At 38.6% G+C, this 16,397-nt stretch overlaps 1 protein-coding gene across 15 annotated transcripts in view; it reads left to right on the plus strand.

The window, feature by feature from the left end:
- Positions 1–11,480: 11,480 nt before the first annotated feature.
- ptprt (protein tyrosine phosphatase receptor type T) overlaps positions 11,481–16,397 on the plus strand; it is a 294,966-nt gene continuing 290,049 nt past the window's right edge. For all 15 annotated transcript variants that reach the window (XM_044121953.1, XM_044121956.1, XM_044121954.1 and 12 more), the window contains exon 1: positions 11,481–11,865. In XM_044121953.1, coding sequence (XP_043977888.1) covers positions 11,778–11,865 — 88 coding nt within the window. In that variant the 5' untranslated portion in view covers positions 11,481–11,777. The remainder of the gene's footprint in view (positions 11,866–16,397) is intronic.

The raw sequence follows: 16,397 nt of genomic DNA on the forward strand, positions 1-16,397 counted from the left end.
ATGCCCTTGCTGCAGGCGTTACAGCTTATCGTTCCCACTGTGTGCACTTTCGGTCTCAAACTGAGGGCTTTAATGGAACAAGTCACTTAATTTCACGCGTTTGGCTGACTCGTTTTTTTTAATGCTCTGTGGTTTTTAATTCTTGTCTTTTCTGCACCAAATTTAGTCCTTTTACTATCCTGATTTCATCTAAACTCTTGGTTTCTGAGCAAAAGGCTCAGCTGGCAGTCGGCCTTGGTGAGACAGGTTGGTGCGGCACATCGAAATGTCTGCAGCACAGTGAACAGCTTCTCAGTTTTAACCCGGCCACTGACTTGGGTTTACACCAGACCTCAGAAACCAAACCAACCCTCCTGAAATGTTCGCAGTTCTCCTGATCCGCTGCTCTTGGCTTATTGCGAATAAAAATACTCAACTGGGACAAATCGACAGGGATGAAAAAAATCTGACTTTAATCTCAGAATTCTGACTTGTGTTTCTCAGAATCAAAATATTTTAAACTCTGACAAATCTAATTTTAAAACTCAAATCTATCAAGTAAATTTGGGATACGTTTCAGTGTGGAAAAATTGCAGGTTTACAAATTCTATAACAAGGAAGAAACATTCATGTGATTAAGTTCATGTACTAACAACATAATTAACCTCAGGATGTTCAGTTATTTATTTGGATTCTGATAAATTGACACAAAAAAGGAAGTTAGAATTTGAGGGAAAAAAGTCAGAATTGGCCACAAGTTTATCTGACTTAGGTATATGAATCCCAAACTCGAATCCATAACTGCGTTTCCACTACAAATGTAAGCAAAACTTTGTTGATTTTCCACTAATGTCAAAATTTACGCAATTTCACAACTGCAGTATTTCCATTAAATAATTAAAATCACACATAAATATGTTTGTTTACGTCCCGAGTCATTAAAAAAAACATCCTCCTCCTATCATTTCCTGTTGTCTTCTTTTTCGTTTCCAGCAGTAGTAACTTCTGACTTTTGATCACATCTTTCATAATGTGAGAAAGATGTTTCTAATGCAGCTTTTTTGCAAAATACATTAATTCCAATAAAGCCAAAAAAGAACATAATCTTAGTGCAAAAACTTTGTCATAAACTTGGGTTTTTCTTTTTTACGCTGCCGTCTTTTCATTTGGCAAATTTATTTTTATAATTCCAATTTGCAAAATTTTAATGTCAGTGAGAGCGTAGCTACTGATATTTCATAATGTTCCTTTTTAAACTTCCTCTGCTCAGATTTCACATTTTTTATTTTCCCCTCTTTGCTTAACTTGATTTTCACTTCATTTTCCTGTAATTTACCGTTTTTATTTCGTCATTTATTCCTTTGCAGCTTCTTTCCTGTCAGCGATCTACGTCGCTACCTGTCTACCTTTGTGTTTTATTTTTTTTATTTCGGTCTCCCTCTTTTGCCCCCTGCCTTCCTTTTCAGGCTGTGCTGGTTCATTACTCTGCATCCTGCCTTGATGTGATTTCAATGCAAATAGGGAGCTAAACTTAAATGGATCAGGTTCTGTGAGTTGATGCAGACAGGAGAAAGGGAAAGATCTGAGGACCGAGTGAGTACTCGGCTGTGAACAACTTCCATTCTTCTGATTTCCCAAACGGAGAGGCATCCATCAATCCTGCAGAGAGGCTGAGTGGAGATGGATGTTGTCTCTCCTGTAGCTGTAAATCCCTCCAATCACATGTAAAAAAAAATCCAGCCTTCAATTCCTTTGAAACGTGCATGGTCTCATTTACACCTCACATGTATACACACACTCATGTTCTCACAATCCACACAAAGACCACCTGCATGGAGATTTTGTCTCCTTTTATGGGGGGAAATGACTTCTGACAAGGAAATGGAGATTCTCAGCTCCCACAGAGGAAAACGGGGAGTTCCTGCTGTAATGAATTTGATCTAGCAGATGTTACTAGATTATTTACTGTCTTTTTGTTTCTAATTCGACATGAGTGTGTGTGCATGTTTTACCAGATTCTGCAGTGATCATTTTTGTGCTAAATAAAACTAATCGAAAGAGATAAAAATGACTGAATTAAATGTTAAACTAAATTTCACAAAAGAAAATGTTGTTTCTTTTGTGATGGATTCTAGAACTAATTTAAACTTTTTTGCTTGTCCTCTCGTCTGTCTGTTCATTACATAATTTTAATGTAAAAACTTGGCCCTGTCACAGAGTTAAATGGAAAATGAGATTTTTTAAAAGCAATTTTCTATGTATTTTGCTATAATGCCAATTCTGTCTCCAGGGAGAATCAATGTCTTTATGTGCAGGTAAAGTGCTGGCTTGGATTTCAATTAGATTCTGGCTCCTCAGGCTCCAACCGGCACAAAGAGAGCTGGACATTAAATATCGTCAATTAAAGTATTTCTGGCGTTAATCCTAAATGCTTTTCTACATTCATTTGTACCATTTCAAGGTACAGTATCGATGCGCTAAGGCAGGAAGAAGTCAGCCTATCTTTGTTATGCCTCTGATTCACCAGGAAAGTAATCCCAGGCCGGTAGGCCGATGCTCTCACCGCATTCCCGCACGTCTCCACTAGGTGGCACATTCACTGAATCCTTCAAATCACCTTTGTATGAGTCCAGCTGCAAATATTAGATGCTTAGCCAAAATATGACCTTCCAGCTTAAAAAATGTATTTGTCAGACCAGGGGCGCTACCAGGAATCTTGGGCCCCCTGACAAAAAAATGAAATTGTGCCCCCCACGCAGCTGCTGTTACAATGTTTTGAATCTATCCGACCCATCAAAAGCATCACAATTTTAAAGGCTTGCAACTGTCTTGCTTTCTTTGGTCCAACACTGATAACTAGCACAATATTTACTGCTCATGAATTTTACATTCAACTGTCTGCATACAGTATGCAAGTAAGTTACTTTAATTACTGAAATGTCTCTCCTCATGAGCAACAGTCAAAAGAAATGTGCAAAATATACTTGAAGCAATCCAGACTTCTTAACAAATGCTTTGTGGTTGCATTTTATTCAAGCTGCAGTATATAACTTTAATAAAAAATATGTTTTCTCCATGTTTGTTAAAGTTGTCACCATGTCAGTTTGTTATGAGATAATCTGTGAAAACAATCAATCTCTTCCATCTCATCCCTGAACTATTATTGGCTAACGTAATGCAACGTTCTGACCAAAACAACCAATCAGAACCAGGAGGAGGGTCTTAGTGCTGTCAATCAACTTCATTCACTCACTGCTAAATGTGCTAATGGTGGAGAAACAACTTATCATTGCAGGAAAATTGTTTATCTGCCGTCACTTGTAGCTATGCTAACTAGGCTAGTTGCAGCATAGCACAGAGCGAGGGGGAGGAAGGATGAGCAGCACCACATGAGATTGTGATTGACAGCAGTAAACTCTCCTGCCACTGACTGGTGGTTTCCAGCACTTTGAGAAAGCAGAGGAAATAGATTTTTCACAGATTATGTCTCATACCAAACTGTCACAACATAATGACAGTTTTAACAAACTGGATTACAAATTGACACTCTTGTCTTTTTCTCTTCCTCTCTCTATTTTTATTTTTTTGGAAAACTTTATTATTTTTCTCAGCAGTATAGTAACAGCCACAGTCGTTCTAGTTTTCTACTGACTGCTGCTGAACACCATCAAGCTCCAAGCAGGAAGAAAACATTTCATGCAGATCCAGGGAGGTTCAGGGCAAATATGGATGTGTGTTTTTGGTCTGGGAGTGGGAACGGTACATTTTTACTGCTAAAAACAATCTTCAAAAATACAATATGATATGTTTTGTAATTGACAGGGCCCCAATTTTTTTATTTTTTATCTCTATGAACAAAAAATAAGTAAATTGTGGAGGGCCCCCTGGGTAAATACATTTGTTTGCATTTCAGAAAAATCTCAGTTGAAGCAAAGATGCATTGAAATTTAGTTGGCTGTGTACTGATGAAGTGGCCTCACATTTATCAAGGGTTTGTAGAATTGTCATAACTTTCCCCCATACGGTGCCCCTGCGTCAGAGTGAAAAAGAAAGACAACCAGCAGCAAAATAAGTGACTTCCTGTTGGAAGGAGGTGGGGCTAAAATGGTGTCACCAAATTAGCCTGAGAACATTTGGCCAAATTTAAATTGGTTTTGCAAAGCAGCAATGGAAACACAAGTCATTTGCTCAACACCCCGATGGCACAAACCCTGAAGAAGAAGACAACAGGAAGACCACCCATCCACCCGATCACATCTGCTAATGTGCCAGTAGAAATAATTACCCCACTGCTGTCAACTGGACAAAAAAAGGAAAAATTGGTATTGTTCAAAATCAGAATCAGCTTGTCTGGGTTTTTAAAGAAAGATTGAGCACATCTTCACTAATTTCACATGTAAAAAGATACAGTACACAACTCATACACGGTGGAACTAAGAGCCAAAAACTTTACTTGTGTTTATTTTTTAAATGGCCTGGATACGCCCCATTTCTAATACTGCCCTGGGAAACTGCCCATGTCATCAACAATCGCTTACTGTCCTTGCAGTATTGCATGACAGAGGTGAATCATAGAAAAAATGCATTTTTTTTCTCTGTGATGGGAAATTTTAAAAACGTGAAGACATACAAAGGAATAAGTTCTTTGTATGGATTTATTCCATACAAGGAATAAGTATGGAATAACTTATTCCATACCACATTTTGCACCAATCTAATTTAATTTTTCTAACTTTTCTCTGCAGAAACATAATTTCCTGCTTACACAAGTTGATTTATGCAGTATTTACTAAGAGTTTATTGGTGTTTTTAAAAAAAACCCAAACAGTATTAATAATTCAGCCCCTCAGTATTGCTTGCTGTCAGCTGGTATTGGTTCAGGTTCAGCCTGCATCTGGGTGCTGAGCTGGCATAAAAGGCCAAACAATTCTTATGATATTCTGACTGAGAGAAGAAAAGAGCAACATATTTTAGAGTTGCTTTCACAGCATAGCTGCAATCTGCAAAGGAAATATTTTACAGTTAACTCTGCAGATACAGTAGGGAAAATAAGTATTTGATACAACATTGATTACTGAAGTTCTCCCACTCATGAAAAAAATTATATTGCAGGATTTTTTAATGTTTAATTATTTTATTGCATAAAATAAGTTATTTGTGAATGCATAAATATAGCCCTTTATTACTTTCACAAATCACAAATTAGGCTTTAAATATCCAGCTTTAAGTTTAAAATAATGTAGTAGTCCATGTTTGATGAGTCTGAGATTTTGACGTTTTTAAGCTGGAGCAAAATAAAGACGCTCACGGTAGTAGAAAAATGAGGTGGAATCGCCCTTTAGCCTTTTGCCGAAGTGGAGGTCTCAATCAGAAGCGAACTTCAGCTCCTTATTGTTCATCATGTTTATGATTGATATTCCTTTGGATTACAGTGAACTCTGTAAAAAGAACAGGTATATAAATCTAATTTATGTCACTTACAAATATTGTATGACAACCATTTTTCTTGATAAAGCTTTAACGAAAAAAGTACAAGTTGCGATCCAGTAGCCAAGGAATGGTAGTTGTTAGTCTATCCAAGGCTAATGGCAACGGTTATTTAGGTTAGCGGCAAATTTAGCGGCAAATGCTGATGCTATTGCTTAAATGGGCCTGTTTTCTGTCAGCATGGTTTGTATTGTGTGGGATTGCAGCGGAATGAATACTGTTCTTCTCATTTGCCTAAAACATACAGAATAGAAAGTTCTAAGCTATTTTTCACAGGGAATGTCTTTTTAAAATGATGCCAGTATAAGTTTTTCCATAGAAACAAGCAGCACAAAATACAATAACTGGATCTCAGAGATATAAATTCTGTTTCTAGGTCCGTGTTGAAGTCCGAGAGCCTTCAGTAAAGTCAAAGGTTAGAGAACTGTCTCTGCTGGAGACATTATTGTAGATATACATTTATTCTCCAAAGATATGACTCTATGAGACATCGCTGTTGAACTAAACGATATCTGTTGTTTGTTTTGAAGGAGCTTTTCTCTTCACATCACATCACAAGCCAAAATAACATGCATTTTGTAGGATGAGAACTCAAGTTTCTTTGTGCTCAGGTTGGAGTAAGATTCAAAGCCATCACTCTTATGCCAAGAATAGCAAAAGCGTTCAGGTTTTTTTTTGTGGTACAATGCAGAAATCTTTGTTTTCTTTTATGAAGGGTCACAAGAAACACCTATTGGCAAGCTGAAGACTGTAGAGGTCGAATTGTGGAAGAGGGGCTTTAAGGTGCAGCATTATTGTGAAATGGTGAATAAATAATGGAAACTTCTACTTTTAATATGAAAACTTGACACATCCACATCCTGGCGTACATTTCTGACCAAGTAGTTACACAAACGACTGGTCTACCACAGCGGATCTAGAGTTAAATTACAGTTGTTCTAAAAAAACAAAAAGCACCAAAGACGCTCTCTAATCTAGGGGACATATTATGCAAAATTGATATTTTGCACGTTTTTATACTTCCATTTGAGTTTCTATTGCTTCTAAAAACAACCCAAGCATTGAAAAAAACACCCAGTTTTTTCTGGCAATAGGTTAATGGTGTTTGGTGTGTGGAAAATGAGCTGCTTCAAAGAGGTCCAGATTGTTGAGTGACGATCACCAATCAGGCAGTTGTGGGGTACCCCAAGGTTCAATGCCAGGACTCCTCTTATTCAGTATTTATATGCTCCCACTAGCTCAGATTATAAAACAAAATAAGATTAGCTGCCATGACTATGCGGATGATACACGGCTCTACATTACGATGTCACCAGGTGACTCTGAATCCATCCAACAGATGCTTAGAACAGATAAATGTGTGGATGTGCCAAAACTTTCTCCAGCTGAACAGAAACAAAACTGAAGTTATTATTTTTGGACCTATACAATGAGTATAAATTTAGAACAAAAGAGATAAATGACTTTTTACATCATTTAAGCTCAATATGCATGAATACTTTTGCAGGAAACTATAAATCCACCTATACATGAGAAACATTTTTGAATGTGCCTGAGCACATGAAATGTGTTTAAAAATAGTTACAAATGCATTTAAAATGAGTTTTATGGATTTCCTCCCATTTCCATCAGGACTGAAGAGTTTAAACAAATACTTAATCCAGTTGTTCAGAGTCAGTATTATAATTTACTGGTCCTGAAATAATTCCCGTCACAGTGAACTTGGTGAGACTTGAACAAACTGCTGCCACTCTGCATAATTGATTTGTAATAAATAAGTGATGATGTAGAGGTGAAGAGGATACGGACGCTTGTGTCCTGATCGTGCCTTGGACAAACACGGCCTCATGTTAATGAGACATTGATTTCTGCAGCACTGAATAATGGAAATATTCATTACCTGTCAGCACAGAAATTCATAATGTAGGCGGAGGAGGAAAGGAGGCAGAGGGAAGATCCATAAAGATCAACTCGACAACAAGTGATAATATTCCAAACAATAACATTTAAAAAGTACCACTATTTACAGCAGGAATTGATCTATTTGTGTAACTATGTTACAGTTACATGTTCAGTTACAGCAGAACTGGACCACTTAAAGTTTCGCGCTCACATCAGTCAGGTGTTTCTAACGCTAAAAACTCGCATAATTCATTTTCCTTTTTCTTCTTAGCTGCAGATTCTGCAGTAAAATGTTTCTCCTGTTTGGATCTGATGTACCAATCAGATTTGAATTTGAAATGCTAACCGGATGCATTGTGCAGAAGAAGAAGGCGGACATTTTCTGCATTTTCTTTTTGGTGATAGTTTTTTCAAAATGAGAAGTTCATTTTTCAATGGTTTTTGCAAGATAATGAGTTTTTTCCCCCGTTTTTTTGTTTCACTGTTCCCAATTGTTTTCTCAATAACAAGTTCATTTAGCCCCGCGCTTCTCAATTCTAGTCCTCAGGCCCCCCTGCTCTTCATGTTTTAGATGTGCCTCTACACCAGAACAGCTGTTTCAAATGATTGCAGCCACCAAGTATTGCAGGAGCCTGTTAACCACCCAAAGATTCAATCCAGGTGTGTGGCAGAAGGGAAACACCTTAAACATGCAGGGCAGAGGGGCGTGAGGACCGGAACTGAGAAACAATGATTTAGCCTGACTAACTAACCAGCTTATAACAGCCTTTTATTGCTCTGTCACTCCATAAAGATCAAATCGACAACAAGTGATAATATTCCAAACAATAACATTTAAAAAGTACCACTATTTACAGCAGGAATTGATCTATTTGTGTAACTATGTTTCAAAATCAATAACACAATAGATGAAACACAGTAATGTGATATGATTCAAGCAGCAGTGAGTGACGTTTTACTGGATCAGGAATTCATATGAACAATTAGTGTAAAGAGTTTGGGTGTATAGTGGAGATGAATATTGTTATTATATGTACATCTGCCATTGTAAAACACAGCCATGTTGATTGACCACGGCGCTTTGCACCGTGCTGAGCAACAAGCCGTCCTTCGCTTCCTGGCAGCCATCATGTGGAACTGAGCAGCATTAAGTCGTACAGATAAATATCACCAGGACCGTCCCAGAAGGCTGTGTGGAATTTACTGAATTTAATGCATCCTGTCACGCTCACCTGGAAAGGGAAGGAGACAAATACCAGAGAGTCAGTGGGGATTTCTGAAGGGCACCAGGCTGAGAAACATTAGAAACCATGTCTTCACCTTTATGTGTTTTTAAAGATTTTACATTCACATCACACTGCAAAAAATACAATATAAACTACACCAAATACTTTTTGGTGTAGTTTACAACTCCAATATCTGAGCGCACTTTCAATAAGACAAAACCAATCTACAAATAACTTTTTAGCAAAAACTAGGAGTTTGTTTTAAGTAAATAATTCATTAATATTGATGATAAAGAACTCGTTCAACTGGCGGATTATTTCACTCATAAAAAGACATTTTTCCCTTATTACAAATGAAATAGTATTCCAGTTGAACCAGTACTTTTTAAAATCAACATTAAAAAATTATTGACTTAAACAAGCTCTTGCTGAAAAGTTACTTGAAAGTTAGTTTTGCCTTAGTCCAAGTGTAATAAAACCTGTGCACCAAAACCACTTTGCAGGATTTGTTTTTGCAGTTTGTATTTATGAAACCAAAAAACTGGCCCAAAGTTTTCGTTCTAAAATTCTAGTTGAGAAATAAAAACTCAATAGAGTAAAAGAAAGATTAGCAGAAACTCGGCAAACTGCAGGAATTAGGTCAGTTGTAAACGTTTCGTGGGTGGACGGCCGCTTGTTACTTCAGATTAAAGCATTTGACATATTGTTTTATTTTTTGTGGATGATGTTAATGTTATCCCAGATGTCACATGCAGACACATTCTGAGTTGCTGAAAGGTCATCCTGTCATCAGTGGGGAACTTTTGCTTTGAATGAAATCCATCCTGAGACCCAGAACAGACCAAACTGCAGGGAAGAGGGCGGTGGTTGTACACCAGAGGGTTCTGCAGGTCTGTTCAGATGAGGGGAATAAAACAAAGAGTGACCTGGTCTGATTCTGCACTGATTTGTCATAATTAAGATTTTAGGTTTAGTCACAGTGTCACATTTCAGCTCAACTTTTACTTTAGTCATTAAGTTACCAATTCTTTTCAGATTAAATAGAATTGGTTAGAATAGATCTTTGGGCTTTACAAAACATGTTCATTACATTTTTTGCACAAAATCATTCTTTCATAATGAGATTTTAGTCTGATTAACTCTGTCTATTCTTCTGTTAAGGTCTCTTGTCACTTTAAATCCAAATAATCTGCAGCTGGCCATGCCCCAAAATTCAACGTTTTCACTGAAAATGGCTGCAAACAGATCCGCAATTATACAACTGCAAATCTTTGAAAAGCAGAAGTGGAGTCTCCTGCACAAATAAGAATGCACCAAGTGATTAATGAATGGAAGTGAACAACAAAACACTTATCTTTTCCAGCAGTCATTGTACAGCGTATACACCGGTAAAACCAGCTGACCAAATGTGTTGGAACTCAGGTAACGGGTTAGACTTGCTGGTAACGGACAGTGTCTGGAATTCCTGAAGATTTTGAAATGGCTCATTTTCCAGACACCAAAAAAGCACAAAGTTATTGGCAAAAAACCCCCCACATTGTTTTAAGTGCTTGAGATGTTTTTAGAATCAGTAGAGACCAACATGGAAGAACAAAAAACGTGAAAAATTTGAACTTTTGTATATTATGTCTCCCCTAAATATACTGAGGATGGAATGGGAATGACAAAGGAACTCGAAGGGCTAATGACAGGTGAGTGGATGCAGCTGGGAAAGGTAGCAGCAAATGGGGAAATCATTAACAGCTGGGAAAGGAAACCTGGACAGAAATAAATACTAACACAATGAAACAAATCTAAAACATATGTAGCAGAACAAACAAAAATGGTGAAAGACAAGAAAAAAAGCAATACAAAAATTATCAAAAGAGCAGATCAGTGAAATTTAAAGAATCATAACAAACCTGAAAACAATTATCTGACTGAGTATATTCAAGTGGATGAATTACCTGAATTCATCAAGTTAAGGTAATCATTTATTTGATTCGGGTGTGTTGTGGTTGGGTTTTGCAGCAGTGAGCTTGATGGAAGTTTTATTTTAAATTGTTGTCAAATCAGTTTGAAATGATAGAATTCTGCTCTTTGTGCGTGTTTGGGTGTGTTTTAATGAAGGTAGAGTTAATAAAAATCAGCTCTGGTTACAGGAATGCCGCGCTGACACACGGATCTACTGACAGAAAGAATGAGAGACTCAGAACGAAAAGCAGCAGAATTGAGTTCAGTCCGAGCGCGAAACGGATCGCTTTGCGGAGAAAACAGGCGGCGGGACCCGGGGGAAACCTGCGGGAGATGGCGCGTAAAGCTGGAGGAAAACGGCGAGGCGGAAGAGATGCGATGTCTGCCCGACAAAATAAAAACCAACATTTTACCAAAGAACTCCAAACTCAAGCTTTCAGTATCAACACAGAGACTCACAAGAGATAATTAAGAGTTTATATCGATTAAATGGAACCTGTGAAACACCTAAATGTAACATTCCATTTTTCTCAATTTTCAGGACATAAAAATTGTATTTTGTCATAAACTTAAACTTTCTGGAGAACGAGTTACTAAAAATCTAATTTAATGATATCTGAAGATATAATATCAACATTTATTGACAGATTGTGTTTACTTGTTTGACTTTGGGGAACAGAAACAAAACCCTTACAAGAAAATTTTTTAAATCCAACAAAATTTTCAGAAATTACCTCCAGATTCTCTCATATCCTACTCAATTTTGCTTAATTTTTCACTTTCCTCCGCAACGATCTCTCCATCTTAATCTGAAATCATCACCGGAAACTTCGCGCGCGGTAACCGCCGCATCTTTACGCGCGTGTCTGGCACCCGGCGTGGTGCGCGCCGCTCCTCATTCCTCTCCAACTCTTCGTCAGTGTGTCACAGAACGTCTGAGCGCGTAAACACGCACACGGCCAGCCCCCTCTCCCCTTGCGCACCTACAAACGCACCGACACGCGCAGTTACGCACAAACACTTTTTGTCGGACCAGGGAGGAGAGAAGCGAAAGAGAGGAAGACTGAGCTCCAACTTGTCTCTGTCTGGTTCTTGCCTCCACCAATGCGCGGATTTTATCCTTCCTCCTGCAGACAGGACCGGGAAGCCATCAGCTGGACCAGACTGGAGTATGTAAAGTGATTCTGTTCGGCGAAGTGCAGCAGAACCAGAACAGAAAGAGGAGAAGAGATGGATGAACGGAGTTATTGTCGCGCTTTGCCGACAGCTTTTCTCTGCGTGGTACTTTTGGGATTTACTGAAGCGCAGTTCTTCCCAGGTAGGAACTCCGTTAATTCCTCTAATTTATTTCTCCTTTTCAACTTTCTTTAAAAAGAAGAAGAATCTAGATTGTTGTGTGGATGGATTTCATGTCTGATCCGCGGAAAAAACTTGACATGTGACCCACAAAGAATTTGCTGAATCCTTAAAGTTCAGGTGTTCGGAGTTTTAATTTCTGCGGACTGAAGTTTTCCCTCCAGGAATCTCATCAAACTTTAAAGCTTTAAATTGTTTTAAGCACGAGTCCAAATGAAAGCATTTCGCGAACTTTTCCCTTTTTGTATCTGCGCCCTGAAATCTGTAAGCATGATTTCATGACACATTTCTGTCCATCAGATGTCCAGGTTCACTTTTTCCACGACATTCAGGCCCAAATATAGGAGACAGAAGTCAGAGCCAATTTACCTGAATTTTTATGGACATTTCGGGATCATCCGGCATTCCGGAGCGCTTTTTACGCACCGGAGAGATGGTGAAACCTGCACGTTTTGAAAGACTCTATGGAATAGAAAAGCTCTAAAACACCGGGTATCATTTTATTTAATCCTGAAATACTCACTTTTTATCTTACTATTTACACATTCTTGTGTAAGAATATAATTGCCAAATTGTTCAGTAAATATTTAAACAAAACGCATCCGCTCTGTAAACTCAGCTGTCTGTTAAAACTTTGCTTCCTTGCTGGTTTTATCATTGATTCATTACTGCATCTGAAGTTTTGCCATGATGGTTTTCAGCATGACAGTGCAGCAGCCTGTCCGCTTTGTGTGCATGTCGCTCTCCCAGCTCGCTCTGCTTGGTATTCATGACCTGTAGGATCGCAGAAAGAGGCTGCTCTGAAGGGGAGACTGTCTCCGAGCTCTGAATCCTCCTTTAACTCTTCATACATCTCCCCTCTGTGTTCCCGCGGAGCCACAGACTGAGCCGCTGTCCGCGCGTAAAGATGTAGCGGGACTTTCCTGTTGGCTTGTTTCTTTCAATTAAAAATCTCCAAACGCAAAATCAAACTCCTTCATGTCTAAAACAAACTCTATTCAAACAGAACAAAACAAAACAATAAACAAAACTGGCAAGATTTTTGTTTATACCACTTGCGGAAGAGTGAAAACAGAATTTTACAGTAACAGTACAGTTTTTGTAAATAAAGCTGCATTTGCTTTCCCTTTTATAATGTTAATCTAATGCAATCAAAACCTCCCGTCTGGGACATTTTTACGCACAATCGATTTTTATGTTGTAAATTTCCCTGTAAATTTGCTTTAGAAACAGTTTTTCAGGGTGTTGTTCACATGTGTTCCGTTAGAGGGCGACATTGGTCCATCTGATCTGAGGTTCCCACGCGCACAAGCCTTTAGAGTCACCGGGATGTTTCTGATGATCCCTTGTTCTTCCTCTTCAGTCTGACTGCTTTGAAGTTAGCAAAGAACTCAATTTAGACGCAATGGTCTTAATTTTGGTGAAATAAGATTTAAATGAACCTGTAGATGTGTTTTATACAGCAAGGAAGGAAAAAGGTAAAATGTAACGCTTGTTTAATGAGGTTAAAGTCTTAAAAAGGATTTATTTTTGAGCTTTTCTTGTTCAAGTTCAGGTAATATATTCCCAAATTATGTTTGATTTTCTTCGGCAGCAAGGGCAAAAAGGAGGAAAGGAGGAGAATGAAGGAGAAACGCAGTCCGCCATGTTGAGGAGGATTTAACATCCTTCAGGTCAATTAGATCAGCCTTGATATGATTAGTGAGAGGTGTGACAGGAACATGTAGGGGAAGTGGAAAAAACAGAATGAGTAGGAAGGATATGAAAGGTTCGGGAGGTGAAGTTTAGATGAAAGACTTTGAGGAAGAATGAGAAAAGGAGGAAGAGACAGGATGAGGTCACAGGACGGGATCGCAGAGGAAAGACGGGATGAATAATAGAAGAAAAGAGCTGGGAAGCAAAGAAGAGGTGAAAGGACGAGACTGTGGGGAAGCAGATAAGTCTTGTCCTCTTTTGTGTCGCTCGTCACTCCCGTCCAGAAGCAGAAAAATAAAAGTGGGATGGAGAAAGAAAATGACACTAAGTTGATTAGGTCTGACTGTTATTGATTGTCTGAGTGGTTAAAGACAGGGAGAGCTTTATGACAGGATGTCTGTCACCTCTTCAGTATGCCGGCCGTTCTCCCTCTGTGTGTGTCAGCCTAATCCACGGCACTTATTCTATTGGCCTGACGAACTGACAGCCTAATGGCAGCGCATGTTGAGTGCTGCTGGTGTGTGTGTGTGTGTGTGTGTGTGTGTGTGTGTGTTTTAAAGCCGCAGTGTTGGGTATTTAGTGAAGGCTGCTGGATAGAGAGTAAATGCATGAGAGAGTTAGGCTTGTTAAAATTTTGCTGGATGAGAAATTTTTTCAGAAATTATTTTGAGGTCATTTTCAAATAATGCACCACGACAAATGACAGTGATGAAAAGATGTTTGAGATTTTTGTTATAAATTTAATGATGCGTTCACACCAGTCCTGTTTAGTCCACTTTAGTCCAACTCCAATCCATTTGTCTAGAATGTCCGGCTCGATTGGGGAGGTGTGAATGCTAATCAAACTCTGGTCCGTATACAAACTTTGGTCTCTGTTCGTTTGAAGTGAACTCAAACGAAGCGCAGTTTGAAGGTGTATGTGAACACCAAGTGCACCATTGACCGCCCCAAAACATGAAAGTGGACTATAGTGCAGGGCATTCTGGGCATATGCAACCAAAACAAACACATTAGCCTCGCGCTAAAGGGAGAAATGGCTTATAGTTTTTTGCCAAAGACAAAAGAGAAATCCTTCAACCGCTAAAATCTGATGCCGCTCCATTTTTGTTTCCATTTTGCGAATTGCACTCAGTGTCTTCTTTAGAGATTTTTCTGTCGTTTCCTTTAGTGGTTTTTGGTGCAGCACCCCCACAGGCGAGGAGGGGAACAGGTTGCTCAGTTAGTCTGGTTTGACTCGGTAAAGTGAGAAAGAGAACCACATGAGCTGAAAATGTAACAAATGTTGAAGTTTTGGCCCCGAGTCGAATCAAACATATCGCACTGTCAGGTGTGCAAATGCTAGCCATTAGCATGTAGCGAAGCATTGCACATTCTTATTTTAACTTTCCAAGATGCATTTTCTTTCAAGTATTTTAGATATGCTGCATGAAAAATCTAATAATTTGGAGTTAAATTCCACAAAGAAAATCTGAGAACTGAACCACGGATAGACTGATTTATAAACCAGGCAGAGTTTATAAACGTAGCTGCATATCCAGGTGAATCTGCTGCTCTTTGCTGGAGTCTTAACAGTATTCATGACCAGAAATATTAAAAAGTCAGAGGATAGGAAGTATTGAGCTCATGTTATTCCACAGACAATCTTCTTTTATTACAGCTGAAGGTTTTATTATATTATAACTGTAGAATAGGAGTTTTAAACATGGCGGTCTCCATATTTGAGCAGGCTGTTGGTGTGAATGAGTCCTGATAGAAGCAGTTCACTTCTCTGTGATTAAACTGGGACTTTGGTTTATCTCTTGGACCACTTTGGTGGAATAAAATCAACTAAACACAACTTATAAGAAGGATATTCTTCTCTCTTTCTCCAGGATATGCATATTGATAAACAGTTTATGTTAAACATAAGTTCTTGTAGTTGGAAAGCCGCCTGTTTAAATCCCACACATTTCAGAGGAGCACTAAAATCTGTAATTTAGATTTTGAACATTAGCCCTGGAGGCGCCATTTCAACGCAGCTGTAACTGTAAAAACATTGTGATAGAAGCAAAAATCAGATCCGGACGTGGTTAACGAGTTAATATTTATCCACAGGAAGATTTAAACAACTGACGGTTCAGAGGGTAAATCTGACAGGCTTAATTCAACTCGTGTATTTTTTTTTCTTCTTTCTGCCACTCACAGCTTTTGTTGCAGATGATTTGTTTCCTCCTCCCAAAGCTCGGCGCTGTGCTTCTTTAACAGGATCTTAAATAAAATATGTGCCCGGTGGACATCAACTCTTTCATCATACCAGATTGAAAATATGTATTACAATCAGTCATCAATTACATAAATTACAAAAGTATAATTTCACAGAAGCTCATGAATTATACAGCTCTCATAAATGATAACCTGGCCTGGATCTCCCTGTCTTCATAGTGGACATAATGGTTTCCTTTGTATGTTTCAGCAGCTGAGCGCCAGCAGACAGAAATGAGGTGGAAAATGTTTTTGTTTTTGTCTTTTAGAGGCTGTTAGCTTCAGCCTGGGGGCTCGATGGAGCAGATGCTCCTCATTTCTCCTGCTGTATTACACGCTGACTCCACCTTCAGAAAGAAACGCTCACACTCAACCACAGATACTTCAGCTACACCGTGTCTGGTCACTTAATTTTCAGATAAAAATCACTCTACTTTTACAATTGGAGAAAGAAATGGAAACATCTAGAGAGCACCAACCAGTATTCACTGTATTACTTCAACGTGTTTCCTTAAGTGCAGACAGAATGCCTGAATATTGATGAGTAAAGCTACAAAT

The sequence above is a fragment of the Gambusia affinis genome, linkage group LG07, assembly GCF_019740435.1.
Source record: "Gambusia affinis linkage group LG07, SWU_Gaff_1.0, whole genome shotgun sequence".
In the NCBI taxonomy this organism is placed as follows: Eukaryota; Metazoa; Chordata; class Actinopteri; order Cyprinodontiformes; family Poeciliidae; genus Gambusia; species Gambusia affinis.